The 16474-nt window shown below is 50.3% G+C and overlaps 1 protein-coding gene across 2 annotated transcripts in view; it reads right to left on the minus strand.

Moving 5' to 3' along the window:
• Positions 1-16474, minus strand: part of LOC122388018 (mucin-5AC-like) — a 94556-nt gene that overhangs the window by 67550 nt on the left and 10532 nt on the right. Inside the window, exons 4-11 of one of the 2 annotated variants that reach the window (XM_043378755.1) lie at positions 15549-16299; positions 15192-15325; positions 14634-14840; positions 14002-14251; positions 13566-13688; positions 9627-9764; positions 7959-8120; positions 7478-7628 (exon numbers count right to left, since the gene is read on the minus strand). In XM_043378755.1, coding sequence (XP_043234690.1) covers positions 7478-7628; positions 7959-8120; positions 9627-9764; positions 13566-13688; positions 14002-14251; positions 14634-14840; positions 15192-15325; positions 15549-16299 — 1916 coding nt within the window. Of the gene's footprint in view, positions 1-7477; positions 7629-7958; positions 8121-9626; positions 9765-11295; positions 11821-13565; positions 13689-14001; positions 14252-14633; positions 14841-15191; positions 15326-15548; positions 16300-16474 lie in introns of those variants that run through there. The other variant, XM_043378756.1, reaches the window with a different exon arrangement.

Raw genomic sequence — 16474 nt, forward strand, 5'->3', positions numbered from 1 at the left:
CGGGACGCGAACAGCTCGTCATCCACAGTGAAAGTCGAGTGGCTGTTCAGAGGCACTCGCAGACACCAACAGTGGCATAATAGCGGTCAACCCCCCTCCCCCCTCCCCGCCCTCAGATTCTTCCACACGACCGCCGAGATGGGCGCCTAGTTTCTCGGACTACTAAGACACGTTCCCTAGAGGACCAGACACCCAGCTGAGTATGTTCGTGAGCACCCCCGACCGGTCAATCCGTCCAGCTGTCGGCTGATGTAGCTCAAATCGGGATCAGAAGCCGCAGTCCGCTGACGTGTAAAGCTGCCCGTTAGACGACTGTCCGGAAAGGTTTGAAAAAGTGCTGGCGTCTGGATTAGGCGTAAGAACACGTGGCTAAGTGTGCGGCTAATGAACGAAGAAAGTGATCACGGAATGAAAAAAAGAACAGAAGAGAATGGTCTTCGTAATTGGGCAATAAACCGTTGCAAAGCATCTTCTTGCATACAGCTGGTCATGGAAGATGAGGGATTCAACAAAAGTTCCTGCAACTGATGGACTAATTAATAGGCATTATGAAATGGGAAGCAATCGGTGGTGTAAAGCACAATCAGATCAGCAAATGTGTTGAAACTGCCCAAAGCACGCAACAGCAAGTGCAATGGCACAAATTAGAGGTGATAATCATACACTGCAGCTCAGAATAGAACCACAACTCATCTTACTAACCCGCGCCCTGCTGGGGGGGGGGGTGTTTGAACACCCCCCCCCCCCTGTGGTTTTTCGCGAATATCCCAAAAACGGCGGCGCGGAGCGCCGCCGTTTTTGGTACACCTTACCATACATCAATTCTACACATGTTGTGAAAATTTCAGACCAAGGTCATTCAAGGTCAGGTCACCAGGTCACTTGAAGTGACCTCACCTCATAAAAAGTTTCAATGTCTGTCATAGCTACACCGAGTGACCGATCGCTTTGAAACTTTCAGCGATTGCTAAGAGCAATAGCATGTACAAAATGTATATCTCAGAATTTTGATATCGATGACCTAAGGTCAGGTCAATTTTGCGACCTCCCCATTATAAGTCAATGGGAGAAAATTGAAATGCGCCTCTTTTGGATGAAAGACATTATAAACACTCCCAAACACCGAATTACAAGTGGTTTAGACACACTGAACTTGAAAATGGTGTCCGTGACCCTTGTTTATGCCCTGAGGTCATCTTAGGTCACGAATGGTATCTAACAGTTTTTCGCAAATAACTTTTGATAGAGGCATGCTAGAGCGATGAAAACGCCTTAGATGTGTTCAGCTCGACGATACGGATCGACTGATATGCAACATGACCCTTTCCGGTCAGGTCATGACCTTGACCTGAGGTCAAATTTTCAAGTTGACCTTTCAAGGTCAAGACATAGTTCATTCGATGCGTCTTGACGAGAGGAACACGATGCCGGTAAAAGTAAGCTCGTACAAGGCTTGGGTCAAAAGTTATTGCAGAAAAACTGTTTTCGAAAAAATCGGCTATTTTTGCAGTTTTTGCCCCCTGCAGGCAAAACCGTTGACGTTAGGTCAAATCTGAGAGAATTACTCAGAAAGGGCGTTAATAGGGCTATCGAATGCGCTTTTCCGCGGCGCTGTAGCTCTATTGGTTCCCGAGTTATGCGTTGGCTTCTTGGAAATTTTTGACATTCGACCTGGAAATCGGCGAAATTTTGCCTTCAATGACCTCTGGTGACCTGACCTTTGACCTGACCAAAAAATTGACCGAAGTGATTTCGTCATTATTTTTTGCGCTCTTTCGAACGCCGCCTTCCGCGTATCGCTACGTGGCCCAGGAGCCGAGTTACAAGGGGGGGTGTTCAAACACCCCCCCCCCCAGCAGGGCGTGGAAATCCAGGACCCCCAGCAGGGCGCGGGCTAACAAAGGCGGTCGGCAAAACCAGCCTATCTTCCAATCAATCAGCATTCTTCCGCAGCGTTGCCGAAGATTTTCAGGCCAGGCACGTGTGGACGCCATCCTGCTCTCATTTTGTCCAACCATCCCACATTGCAAAACCTCGTTGGAAACGAGGCTACCGTATAATTATTGACACCCATCGATGTTGGGGCATCATCAGCGCGGCGATATGTTACCAGTAACCAATTAGCCCAGGAGCGATGGCGTTAGGTATAGACACGAACCAAGAGTCACTCCAGGGTGTACCACAAATGGCACAGTTACATCTGCACTGTGACAATATCTCTATTCTTACCTTTGTCTGTTCGATAGATATTTCGTAAGGCTGAGCAGTGAGCACCTTTTAAAACGGGGTCACCATTCAGCTAGCCTTTTGTGAGAGTCGATAACGAAAGCTCAAGATGCATGCAGGTAACTCGTTGATCTAGACTCTCCAAAGCTTTGATCTTTACCGCTGCTTAGACTTCATCTCCTCGGTGCAATGAGGCTTGTGTGCGCCGCTGTTGCTCAATGCGTGAAGCATTGTCTGCAGGTTGTAATCAAAATAGGTAGCGGTTCAACTGCACTTTGATAGAAAGGATACCCGGGCACTACTGACCATCAAAATTCAGATTATGACACCCATACTAAACGGTTTAAATGAAACAGCAGAATCAGTCAACGTGAACTGCATGTAGCTGTAATTCCAATGAAGTCGCGTGATAGCTGATCTGAGCAACAAGTCAGCAAAGAATCAAAATAGCAGCTAACAATGACACCCCCACATATCTTTACCGATGTCTACCCTTTGGTCACGTGCCTGATATGATTCAAATATATGACAGGCACAGTTTGTTTCGATATAAAACGATTAGTTAATATTTAACAGAGGTCGCATAAGTGTGCCTAGCTGCCACTTACAGCAACAAAGGGTATACTTACCATAATGAGCGAATATAGATAGCATCACTGCCTACATTTAGCCACTGGGACCCACCACGCTGAGCACACTTACAGCACTTTGAACAGGGCACGAAGCGGAGAATCATTACGTCAACGGGGCCAAATGGCTGCTGGCAATGTCATTTCTCACTGAGGCCGATGTAGAGCAGTGGCAGGGCCATGTCTAATGGTTTTGATCGAGCAGACAGGAGGCAATTGAGCTGATACTGGCAGCGGGAGGCGCGCCATCGGCCATTTGCATCTGATTGACGAGTGCCACCACCGGAATACCGCTGCAGTTCGCTATGAAATATGACTATGACGATCGCGTCCTTAACCCGCGCCCTGCTGGGGGGGGGGTGTTTGAACACCCCCCCTTGTGGTTTTTCGCAAATATCTCAAAAACGGCGGCGCGGAGCGCCGCCGTTTTTGGTACACCTTATCATACATCAATTCTACACATGTTGTGAAAATTTCAGACCAAGGTCATTCAAGGTCAGGTCACCAGGTCACTTGAAGTGACCTCACCTCATAAAAACTTTCAATGTCTGTCATTGCTACACCGAGTGACCGATCGCTTTGAAACTTTCAGCGATTGCTAAGAACAAGAGCATGTACAAAATGTATATCTCAGAATTTTGATATCGATGACCTAAGGTCAGGTCAATTTTGCGACCTCCCCATTATAACTCAATGGGAGAAAATTGAAATGCGCCTCTTTTGGATGAAAGACATTATAAACACTCCCAAACACCGAATTACAAGTGGTTTAGACACACTGAACTTGAAAATGGTGTCCGTGACCCTTGTTTATGCCCTGAGGTCATCTTAGGTCACGAATGGTATCTAACAGTTTTTCGCAAATAACTTTTGATAGAGGCATGCTAGAGCGATGAAAACGCCTTAGATGTGTTCAGCTCGACGATACGGATCGACTGATATGCAACATGACCCTTTCCGGTCAGGTCATGACCTTGACCTTAGGTCAAATTTTCAAGTTGACCTTTCAAGGTCAAGTTATAGTTCATTCGATGCGTCTTGACGAGAGGAACACGATGCCGGTAAAAGTAAGCTTGTACAAGGTTTGGGTCAAAAGTTATTGCAGAAAAACTGTTTTCGAAAAAATCGGCTATTTTTGCAGTTTTTGCCCCCTGCAGGCAAAACCGTTGACGTTAGGTCAAATCTGAGAGAATTACTCAGAAAGGGCGTTAATAGGGCTATCGAATGCGCTTTTCCGCGGCGCTGTAGCTCTATTGTTTCCCGAGTTATGCGTTGGCTTCTTGGAAATTTTCGACATTCGACCTGGAAATCGGCGAAATTTTGCCTTCAATGACCTCTGGTGACCTGACCTTTGACCTGACCAAAAAATTGACCGAAGTGATTTCGTCATTATTTTTTACGCTCTTTCGAACGCCGCCTTCCGCGTATCGCTACGTGGCCCAGGAGCCGAGTTACAAGGGGGGGTGTTCAAACACCCCCCCCCCCCCAGCAGGGCGTGGAAATCCAGGACCCCCAGCAGGGCGCGGGTTAAGCAGATGGCTAGTGGTGAAGAAGCCGGCTAAACCCGCATCACGAGAAGAAGAAAAAACGGCCATAGATAGCATAAAGAAAATAAGGAACATGCGGACTCGAATAAAAGATTGTTTACGAAAGCTTTTATGACAAACGCAACACTAATCAGACTATCGATAAATGAGATATACGTGGCTTTTCCACTACATTCCAACAGTAACACAAGAATGTGGATCTCAAAACATGAACCATGCGGCACTCGTGTTTTGCACAAGTCCTCGAGTACCAGCAAGGACGCCAGTTTTTCCCTCTGCGTCCGTTTTTGTCCGATCAGCCGAGCCGACCGCGAGGTCACGGCCACGGTTCGTCGGCGGGAAACCCGAATATCCCTCTCCGAGCCTCTGGTGCGTCCTTCAATAGTCGACACGCACAGACAGACGATACTGTCACTGCGCGTACCGGCAAAACCGCACGACAGCTCGGTGGTCGCAGATGACAGATTACATCTCTGCGCTGCCAACAGCCCCCCCCCCCATTCCTAGCAGTGGTGGCCAATGGTCTCCGCTATCCCATTCCCTCGGCACGGCAAAGCCATCCTATCTCGAGCCACAATTTTGTCTAGCGCGCTGCGGCCCAATTGCCTCTACGACGGCTACCCGGATCAACTAACACCTGCTTCACGCCGCTACACGAAACTACACGACGACAAACGGCGTATCACAGAACCTGACATCGCTGATGAGTGAGCAAAATCAGTATCCCGCCGGCACAACCAGGAAAAATCGAGGCAAACCGCTTATTGTCAGCTAACGGAAAAATCACCCGGGCTGATCCTCGTCGAAATTCCCACGGTAGGAGCACCACCAATCGTCCAGGATGAAACCTTCAGTCCACTATTCAAGTCACCCTCTTCAAGAGCAATTACCACACATCATCACAGCATCGAGACCACATTACAGCCGATAATCGAGCGAGTCGTGACGATGGAGGGATGCACGTCACGTCTATAAGGTGAGAGACGGCCTTCAGAGACGGCACGGGCCCAGGAGCTGGGACGGCCCGCTATGACGCCCCAGGGATGCGCCATGACGAGACATCTGGGGCGCTCCAACAGTGATGCACTCGTTAGATACACAGTGACTGTGGGCTACTACTGCTACTGGGACAGTTGCATCAGATGATAAACGATCGACCGAGCGACGGCTATTTCAGCTGGGTCAATATTGTTGTGGTTTGAATACATGGATGCCTCTTCGACTTTCTTCTGAAGGAAGGGGGCAACAATAGGTGTCGAAAAATTGGTGGAGCTCGGATGCCTGTTAATTTTTTACGGCCTTCAGTAACGATGCCGAAAGTATTTGTGAGCGACAGCCCACAGAAACGCCCGGTGAAGAGCTAAGAAACAAATCATAGCACTCATCATGCACATTGCACACAGAAGGTGAGAGCTCAACACCATAAAAACTGCGTGCGTCTTTATTGAGACAAATCGCTAAGGCAGGATTAACTCAATCCCCAGCTGATTTCAGAAGCTGCTTACTCGTAAATATTTTTTCCGGAATCCAGCCCAAGTAGGTACCAGCAGATTCGCACCATAGTCGACCTCATTCCTGTGCTACAAGCAAAAACATCTAACACCCAGTGAATCTCTCATCAGATAAAGATCCTACAACCAGGGGTGCCGTCGACGTGTCACCGATTTAACTAAGATGTGCCGTTAATCCCCGCGTCCTCCTACTGCGGGTGCCCTCGGTCGCACCACAGGCCGCCGAGCGGGCGGGAACGGTGAACATGTGACAAAAACGGTGTCCTGCCGACAGCTACCTTCGTCACACATCAGGTGGCGTGGGGATAGGGATCATGTGCGCCTATGTGAGAAGGGATAACGGATAATGCACGTCGGCAGCTGATGATGGTCAACAGTGAGCACACAGCAGGGGTGCCAGATGAGCTGACGAACACATTTAGCGTATCCTCTGACGGAGCGTTGTGTCTGCGTTGTGTTGTTTTGCTTTTGGGAGGTTGTTTTCGAGGCCTAGTCTCTGATCGGTTCATCTATGACCAGAAGACTCAGACGAGATATTATTTTGAGGGCCCGCTTATAAATAGGTCTTGGAGCTGGAATGGACGTAAATAATATAGGAAACGAGCATAGTAGAGTACTGTGTCATATCCCCTGTCCATCAGACATCATCTCTGAACACAATTGCCCGAAAAGCTCGCTTTCTTTGGAAACCGGTCTCAGTGACGAAGCGTTCCACATTTAGCAAGGCATGACCCGTTCAGCTCAATTAAGTGCCGACTGAACCGTCATGACACCCAGGGTGAATGGATACAAAGAAAGTTTACTCAGTCGCAATATTGAACTGCCGACAGATGCAACGGCCGGTCCAGCTAAGATTCCGCTTAACGAGAGAAAATGGAGACACAGCCCAACCTACTTCACGGCTGAGAGACGGAACTTTTACAGTCTCCTGCGATAAGAATATAAGTCGACAAACTGGAAAACTGCCATTCACCTTTAGCCTATAGTTTGACATTATTATTCGTGACGGGTAATAAAGTCGTCAATGCCAGTGAAATGTTAAATTAATTATGGATAAATGTGCAATATTCCATGATTAATCTACAGTTTAGCTGAGTATCGCTGTCACTAATCTAAATAATGCAGAGGTGAAACCGGCACAAACCATCCATATCACTCGGAGGGCAAAGTTCAGCGTTTGGCGAACTCATGGCCTCACCACCCAGCCGACAAAGTATTTACATCCCGTGTAGTGTATAGGTACTACGTGCTGACTACGATAAATTCAGGGAGTACAAACATCCATCTCGTCTTTTAAACACCGGCCCCGCATCGTACCTAATGGCCCCACTCGGGGTCCCTCGCTGTCCCATGCCCTAGCTGGTGAACCCACCAGAGTCCCTTTTCCACCCCATTCCGTACCTGGTGGGACCACTCGGGGTCCCTCGTCACAGCATTCCGTACCTGGTGATCCCCTCTAGCTTCCCATTCCGTACCTGTTGGGCCCACTCTGGGTCACTTGCCCTTTCTGCCCCATTCCATACCTGGTGGGCCCACCCGACTCCCTCACCAGCCCGTGTCGTACCTGATGGGCCCACTCGGGGTCCCTGTTGAGCTCGGCCTGCTCCAGTCCGCCGGTGGGGTCGGTGGTACCACACGTCTGGCAGCGCGCACACTGGACACAGTGCCAGCGGCCGGTCGGCACCCGGCGCAGGCCCACGCAGTAGATGTGGTACCTGACGAGTAAATCATGTGTGTCAGAGGCCAGGAACACAGCAGAAACTATAGAATGAGGACATAGCAGAGAAGACTAGGTGGTAGACACCATTCGCTCGCAGGTACACCAAATGCATGTCTGCATACCTACAAATCGATATACCTTTTATAGCATCGCTAAGAATGACACAAATGAAATACAAAAGCAAGAAGTAAAATACGTTTCAATTTCACTATAACTATATTTAACGTAAGGGTAATCTCTGAAATTCCGATATGGACGCAATGATTCACTCAACAGAACACCATCTACATTCTACAATCTAGGAGGGCATTGCAGCGTAACTGACCCTCTGTCGCAGAAGTCGCAGAAGATCATCTTGTCCTCATCGTCTGCCGAGTCACAGCTCATGCACGTCTTGCACTCCATGCACTGCCACGGGTAGGCGCGGAGGCGGGCCACCATGTCCTGGGGCACCTCCAGGCACTGCGGGTGGGCAGACGAGTCGCACCTGGGGGAGGGGAAGGGGGTCAGCGGTAGGGCCACCATGTCCTGGAGAGAGGATCAGCAGGCCAGCAACCACTATGTTCGTAGGCACTGGACAGCTCCTGGGGGAGCGAGGGGGAGGCGGGCAAGGGTAGAGCAGAGGGTTAGTAGGTAGGCAATGAGCTCCGAGGTCAGACAAATTACTGACAGCGAAATGTCACCCGACTTTAACGGGCATATACTCTAATTTTATTTAAACAGGTGCTCCGACCTAATATTTACGAGGAAAAAAAAAACGCGAATACTAACAAAGCCGCGACCATGATACCGCTACCCACTTGGTTGACCTTTTAACCCTTGGAATTTAATATTTTCAGCGGTCCAGGAAACAACTATCAGAGAACGGCACCACACAAAAAGCAGTGTAGCTGTCAGTGGTTTGAGTGATAATCAACCGTTGTTCCTCTCCATATCCCACCCGAACCGTACGCCGAATATCTCATATGACACGTTTCTGAGGTGAACGAACCGTCCTGCCGACCACTGGCGACCTTCGGAGGAGTGTGTTCGCGGATCGGGAATCAGAGTCGGTATGTATTGGAAATGAGGAGATAAATGAAATTCTAGCTGACAGATTACCATGATGGTGTTAAAACAACCGGAAATTAAATTTCAATATTCATGCTTCAGAGCGTGAAGAAAAACGTGGTCTTTTATCAATAACCTGTCACTTAAACTTTGAAAGCGGAAACCACAAAATATTTGGTAAGCAAAAAGTAAACGTCATTTTATAGAAAAGACATGGCAAGGATACTATGACAATTGGGTTCGCGCACCTGAGCCTCGGCATCATAAATCCATTTTTTGGACTTACTCGTCACATCATAACTTTCCATATCTTCAAATCCAGATAAATCGCCTCAAACTAGCCATTTACTTTTCAACCCTTCAGTAGAACATCAAATCATCTCGTCTCGTTATTTGCGCAATCTGATCTTCTGCCAGCGGTGACAGAGTACATAAATCGCACCAGTCACCCCGCACCCGTTCATGAATACAAACGGGCCGATCCACGACGAGAGCGCTGCCTTTCATCTGTTCATCGCACCGGCACCGCACGAATCTCGGAAAACAGAAGCTGCCGAGATGTGTCCCCGGTAGCCGATGAGGGTTAGACGCAAGACGGCTCACTGCTCACAAAACAGAACACAAAACAAAGATGGGGAGATGAGGTCCATAAAGATCGCCCGTCACGCCTGAGACAAGCTACATGCAGCTTCGGTTCTTGTGCAGCATTGGAAACGCCGAGGTCTTCAAATGTATAATGGACTAGCGAAACCATGTCATGTTTGTCGAACTCAGCGACAAGGACAGCAAGGGCGGCAACTAAATCGCTGACTAGCACAGTGACATCAAACATCTGCAGCACGCCTCACAAATGTTTACATCCCTGTCTCACTTTTCCAAACCTCATACGTCCACAGCCCACACGCAACATTTCACTTCTAAACAAATATGTGATCCTACTCACTTTGAGCAGTGGAGCAGCTGTTTTCCGGGCTTGGCGCCGCTGCAGACGCGGCAGACGGCGCCGGGCCGCGCGTGCGGGTCCGGCTGGGAGTCGCCGTCACTGGTGTCCTCAGAGGCAGAGCCGTCGCCGCTGCTCGAGCTGGCGTGGTGGGGTGGGGGAGGGGTCACGTCAGGTCAGGTCACTACCGCCACCACAGGTTACCATCACCACCCCACAAGACAGGTCACCAACAATACAGCACAGGTCACCAGACGAGCGCACTATTCAAAGGTCGATGCACCAAAATGTTAATCATATATCGCGTAAATACCTCTAAATGTTATTCTCTCTGAATCCTTCATATTTCACATGACACTTTCTTTTAGTTTACACCTCAGCAGCTGGTGAAAAGGTTGCTCATGCAACAATAGCAATCTAAGTTATGCATGTATGTTGTTCAGATGTCGGCAATATGGAATGAATAGGAAGTAACAGCCATATAGAAAAAAAATCGGCTGCCGTTATTTGGCTTTGAGCATTTTTGACTTTTGTCCTTGCATAACATTCAAATCCGAGGTCCTGATTCCAGTCCCTCCTTCGCCCCCCCCCCCCCTCCCCCGCCCTATAGCTAAGCCAATTTGAAGGATCACTGGCAAGCGAACATTCTGATTTAAAGGATTGATCTGCCTCAAGGCATGCTGAACTAAGCCGACGCTGCTGTGCGTTTGAAGGATTCACTTCAATTCAGCTGTCTTGTTTAGCCACAGCCTTGGACAGATACTACACTATAATACCTACTCGGACATGCCAAACCAGGCATGATCAAAATTTTTGTCGACCGAAAGTATTTTTCTCAGCAGCGACAGGCGTAAGAGCGTCATAAAAAAAGATGGTACAATTTCGACGAAGAGCCGCCTTAGTGCGAACTTGGAATAACTCGCAAGTCAAAGGACATTAGACCGACTCTGCGTGGCCTTGCCACAAATGACCAGACAGATCAAGGAAATCCGCTTGCTCTCTTTATGAGGTGGTTCCTGCATATCGATACCATGGACAAAAAGCAGATACGCAAGCCTTGAATCCCATGCGTTACTGCAAATGGGAAATATTTCCCGATAGGCAGCGGTACCGGCTTAGAAAGCGTCTGCCATACCGCAATATAAGCAGCTTTGTCCAGCGGCCTTACTAAGAATGAAGGATGTCTAAAAATGCATGCATCTGTGGAACGAAAACAATCGACTGATTGCTCATCGAATGATGTTCCATAAATCAGGATGATATTTTCGGTAAATCAAGCATCAGAACGGCCGTAGGGAGACGGCAGAAGAGGGCGTCATCTATAGAGCCGACGGTCGGCGCTCGACTCCGGGAGAGCACCGCACCGCGGCGCTGAGATAGCCATGACAGCGTCCACAGACACAGTACTTGGGATATCAAAACAGCCGGAATGTTGCACGTCATTCACAGGCAAGGAAGCGTATCTGTTTTCATTTCAAGTGGTCAAGTCGGTAGCCTGATTTGAAAGACTCGCGTTAGTCACATCAGCAATCAACAGATGCTACTCGTTAGTCACCTTGAAACATGGATATTCCCTAGCTTATTTACCTGACAATATGTTGAATCCACCATCAGCATCGCGTGTACAATTCTCTGTAGTTCTTGTCCTTATGATAGGTTGAGTAACTACCAGTAAACCGTACGAATCTGTCGTTTATTTCAATATCGTCGCCAGCACGTCTGAGTTCACCACTATAAAACCCCCAACCGGTCTATCACATATACGCCGCTCTGGGCTTCAATTGTACATCAGCAGCCGGCACCAGACAGAGAACGGTTCTCTACTGAACAGAGAACAGAGAACCTACTGAAGGCGGCTGTCGCCTACTGGCGAACAGAGTATTCGGCCGGCAACAGCCAGTATTATGGACACGGTACAAAGATAAGTCTGACAAGAGTTACACATGAGTAGCAGTTCACTGGCTGCTCGCCGGTCGCTCCACCGGCAGCGAGGGACCGGGGAGGCGCGGCCCTCCCGCAGGAGCGCTCCCGTGTCCCACTCCAATCGGAGAAGACAGAGTGACAGGAGGAGTGAGAGCGGAGAGAGGGGACAGAGAGCGCGAGACGGGCGGCGCCGAGAGGCCGCGGCGGAGGCGCAGACGGCGGCGGCTAGCGTCGAAGGAGCGCCGAACGTGCGAGCGGTGCCGTGCCAGGCGGGCTGAAACAGCGGGACGGCGTGTCACCAACAGAAAGGAGGCCGGGCCAGCCCTGCGGCTCTACAGACTAGGGCGTGCGCTGGCAACTCAACGATAGAACACAGCGTGGAGGTCAGAAAAACAGAGCAAAGAGCGGTGCAGAGACAGAGCAACTCTAACAGACGCGAGAGCGGGCCAGAAATAAAAGTGAGCGGTGCTGTGAAGAGCTACAGCACCGGGTCAGCCACACGGCTGCGGGCAGCAACTCAATGGCCAGGGAGAAGCAAACTAGCCGGGAGTGTCTCCTTCCCCACCTTCCATGTACTAAAGCGGTACTTAGACCAAGCTCGCACCAACTGCAATAATTCAGATAGCGAGCCAAGAGAAAAATCTTCGCAAGCATCTGTCGGCGCGAAAAGGCGACAAACTGTTGCATGATCAATCGCCAAATCGCTAATCCCAGCTCAAAGCACTAAGAACAGAATCATTGTCTACAAAGGCCATCATGATTCATCGCCAATGCGACAAGCACCCAACGAACGCAAAAACTGCGGCCAAGAGATCAGCCATATCGTTCACGAAAGCAGCCGTCTCTGGGAAGCATACAAAAGAAGAGGAATATAAATGAGTAATGGCATAACCAAAAAGGAAATCCTCATTCAATAGATATCACAAGTGTTTTTCGCATTGTCGAGTGCAGAATCTGCTATGGAAAATGATGGGCCAATCGGTATTGTTTCACTTTCGCTGCTACCTTGACCAGGGTTTACTCACGCCAATGTGGCTAGATAAATCACGACGATTCATTGCTAAGCTATTGCTCTGTCAATGCTAGCCAGCGCATGACATACATTTTATTTGAGAAGTGACCAGTGGTTTTGAATTAAAGGCACTGAGTCATCGTTATTATACTGCACCAGAAAATAAGCTTAAAGATAAGAGCACACTTTCACGACAGTAATTTATCGATTATCTTCAAAAAGAATGATAGAGCCAATTAAGAATAGGTCACATTGACGGTTTGAAATTGTGTCAGCTGCTGTGCATCGTTGAGAGATGGGACAAAAAATCGCATTGAGATTGAGTACATGTGGTGATAAGAGCAACGAACGTGTCAATCGGTTCTCATCGAGCATACCATACAGGCATACAGCCAAGTTCTCTCCGGACGTACCAAACTGCGATGGTATGGCATGTTGCGATATATGGAGGCGTCCTCAAATATACCGCATGTATCTTTTTGTCGCATGGCAATGCTGAATAAACAATAATAATAATAAATACCTCATAAATACCATAAAATATTGATCATGGTAAAAACCGTGCTTCATAGGTCACCTGCAACAAACTTCATCGAGCTAAGGAACTTCTGCCAGCTTTAATCAAGTTGCCGGTGGACCTGGAATGGTTGGTGGCTTCCTAGCCTGAGCCACTTCCAGAACCCTCGGTGCATATTCGACCGGTAATCCCACCAGCGTTTGACTAGCTAGTAGCTTCCGTACCCGGGACCATCTGACGCCCACATGTCCGTCCGATCGTTCCACAACGCTACATCTCATTGCTTCATAAATTTATCTCTAAACTATGTCCCTCCGTCAGTCCCCTCACTTCCCTGTCTCGCCTCGCCTCACCTCGCTTTTTCAATTCCGACCCTTCGCCCAATCTGTCCAGTGTCCAACGTTAATCCCCCCCCCCCGTCCCGTCGTCCCGTAAGTCAACCCTGACTCCTCCCCCTCCCCGTGTCTCGTCCGTCCGTCGTCCCGGTTACCTGGATCCATCCGAGCCGCAGTCGCCCATCTCCGAGTCTGATCCGTCAGATCCGAGCTCCTCCACCGGCCGTGTGCCCATCACTGTGTTCACCGGCAGGTACTTCAGATCGGCGCTAGAGTACCTGGTGAGGAGCAAAGGCGACGGTCAGTCAGTCACTGAGCCAGCGAGACGGCTAAGAAGTCGCATTAGACGGGAGATCTAAGAACAATTACAGCTGCCGGATTTAGGGTTGGGAGGGGACTACTGTGTGTAAGCTGGTACGCAGCTGCGGTAGAAGTCTATATCACCAAAAGCCTACCGGTGGTAGAAGTATGAAGGCCGGTACCTGCCTGCTGAATAGAGTCTGTAAATAGTACCCACCCGGTACCCACGGTAGTTGTCTGTATATGTAGTAAGTGTGTATCACGATAGTCTGTGCGTTACCCAGCACCCACCTGCGGTAGTAGTCAGTGAACTGTCCGGGCAGCACTGCCACCGGGTAGTCGCCGACCCGGGCCGCCGCCGGCGCCACCGGTCTCCGACGCTGCGGGTAGTGCACCGCGAACGTCTGCAGGTCGAACGAGGCCCGCCGCTCCTCGCGCCTGTCGCGGTTCAGCTGGGCGTTCCAGGCGGCCGCCTGCCGCGCCGCCTGCCGCACGAACGCCTGCAGCCGGTTCTTCTCCACCTCGGCAGGCGTGTAGCTCGCTGAAGGACGGGAACCAAAGGAGAGTTCAGCGGTAGCATTGGTGACTTATGCTCTATAAACAAGTGAATGTCGTATTTTTTTTTTTTTTTTTTGGTTTTTGGACGAGTTCACTGCTATGGCCATGTTGCGTCCACGAAGGTAAAAACGAGTAAGCCATACGGCATACATAACTCAGAGAGATGCATTTCAGAGTAAAACTACTTCTAGCATCTTGTTGACGTTTTCAGCATCGATTGAGGGCAAAATTTGAGATCTTGAGTGAATATTCCCCGAAACACGTAATATCGTCATTACACATACACCTAGCAAGCAGCCAATTACCGCAAAGAGCAACACAATGGCATATTCCCACAATCAATCCACTCGTCCCAGTCGTCTCACCTTGCGCCTTCTGCACCTCGAGCACCTTTCGCTCCTCCAGCGTTCTCCGGAACTCCTCATACTTCTCGGGGAAGTCCTGGAAGAGCACGTCCATGACGTCCCCGCTGCGCAGCGCGGTCAGACCGAGTTCGGCCAGTGTCCCGGTGACGGCCCGCTGCTCCAGCAGGAAGGCGCGCTCCTCGGCCTCCACCGGACGCCGCGGCAGGTCTGAAAAACGTGTGTCAAAGAATGTAACTAGGTTAGGTGGCAGATGAGTGTTGGTGGGTAGGGAGTGACTTACAGGTGCGACATGCGAGTTAAGCTATGCTAGCGTTTGAACATTGAGAAAGTCATGGCAAAATACCATTGCTGTGTGCTGTTACAAACGGAATCGCGGCGAATAAAAACTGTTTAATTATTGGGGCTTTTAGGGCGCACCGGCTAGCCTACAATGGTCGTTTAGCGCCCATACAACAGTGCATAGTGATGGACAACAGCGAAAGTGAGTCGAAACCATCAGAGCTTTGGACCCGTCGCATCCCATCCGCCCTTCACACATCTAGTCCCTGTTTCACTTACCGGGGTACCGTCTTCTGAATGACACGAGGTCCAAGAAGGAAGAAACCTGCTCCTGCAGCATGTACATCTCGGCGCGCGGGTCATCTCGTGGCCAGCGGTACTCATAGAGCTGGTCGGCGGGCAGCGGCTGCTGACTGGAAAATGAGCGGAGAACGGTGACGGTCAGGAGAGGCAGCTGGTGACCATAGGCGCCCAACGAAGATATTTACGGTCATTGGACAGACAGCAACTACATGGGCTATTGGAGGGTAGAATACAATAAATGTCAAGGAACAAATTTGTCATGATATAATTATACAGAAGTGCTCATTAGTTAAACCGGTATTAACGATAACACATCGTTAGCCGCACACTCACCTGCTCAGATCGAAGACCTCACTGCGCGCCTTGCGCGTGCCTCCCACGGAGCGGACGCTGCTCTGTGAGTCCTCATCCAGGGGCAGGGGCCGAGTGGGGACCGGCGGAGGCCGCGGCGGCGCCGGCTCCTCAGGAGAGGGCGCCGCGGGCTCCTCGGGCGAGGGAGCCGCCTCGGAGGGAGCCGCCGACGGAGCCTCAGACACCGGCTCCGACACTGACGCCACGGCAGGAGCAGGCTCAGAAACAGAGACGTCAGCCGGCACGGACTCTGTGGTGGGGCCGCCTGCCGCCGACGCCGCTGGGAGAGGCGATTGCTGCGCGTCTTCCGCGTCCATCATGGCGTTGTCGTCGGCGGGCGGAGGCGATGGTGGAGCGGGATGATCACCCCGCCCGCCGCGATACTTCTTGTGCTTCTTCTCCCGCTTTGGACGCTCCGTCTTGGCTCGTTTGGACGCCGGTTCGGTGTCCTCCGACGCTGAGGCTTCTAGCTCCACCGGTGCCTCTGCGGCAGACGGAGTTACCTCCGGTTTGGACTCTTCCACCTCCGGTTTGGACTCCTTCATCTCGACTGCCGCTGGAGGTTCGCTGGGCGGCGCAGCTGGTGTGTCAGCGATGACCGGGTCAGGGCTGACCTCTGTGACCTTAGGAGCCTCGGGCTCCTCGGCAGGCTCCTCCTTCGGCGGCAGGAGCGCCTGAGCCAGTGCTTTGGCCGCCTTGCTCTTACGGCCGGGTATTTTAGCAGGCGTACCATCTGTCGGAGTCAAATAGCCAGCTGTAAGCCCAATATTCCCACGCACCACCAGCTACATAAATCGAGAGCTTCTGGTGATCACTACTTGAATCAGCTGATTGTTGTTTATCGTAAAACATCAGCTTTCACACTTCATTAACCAAGTGTATGCTCCGAAAGAACAAGTTTATTGAGA

This window comes from Amphibalanus amphitrite, unplaced genomic scaffold (assembly GCF_019059575.1).
Source record: "Amphibalanus amphitrite isolate SeventyFive unplaced genomic scaffold, NRLGWU_Aamphi_draft 000306F_arrow, whole genome shotgun sequence".
Lineage (NCBI taxonomy): Eukaryota > Metazoa > Arthropoda > Thecostraca > Balanomorpha > Balanidae > Amphibalanus > Amphibalanus amphitrite.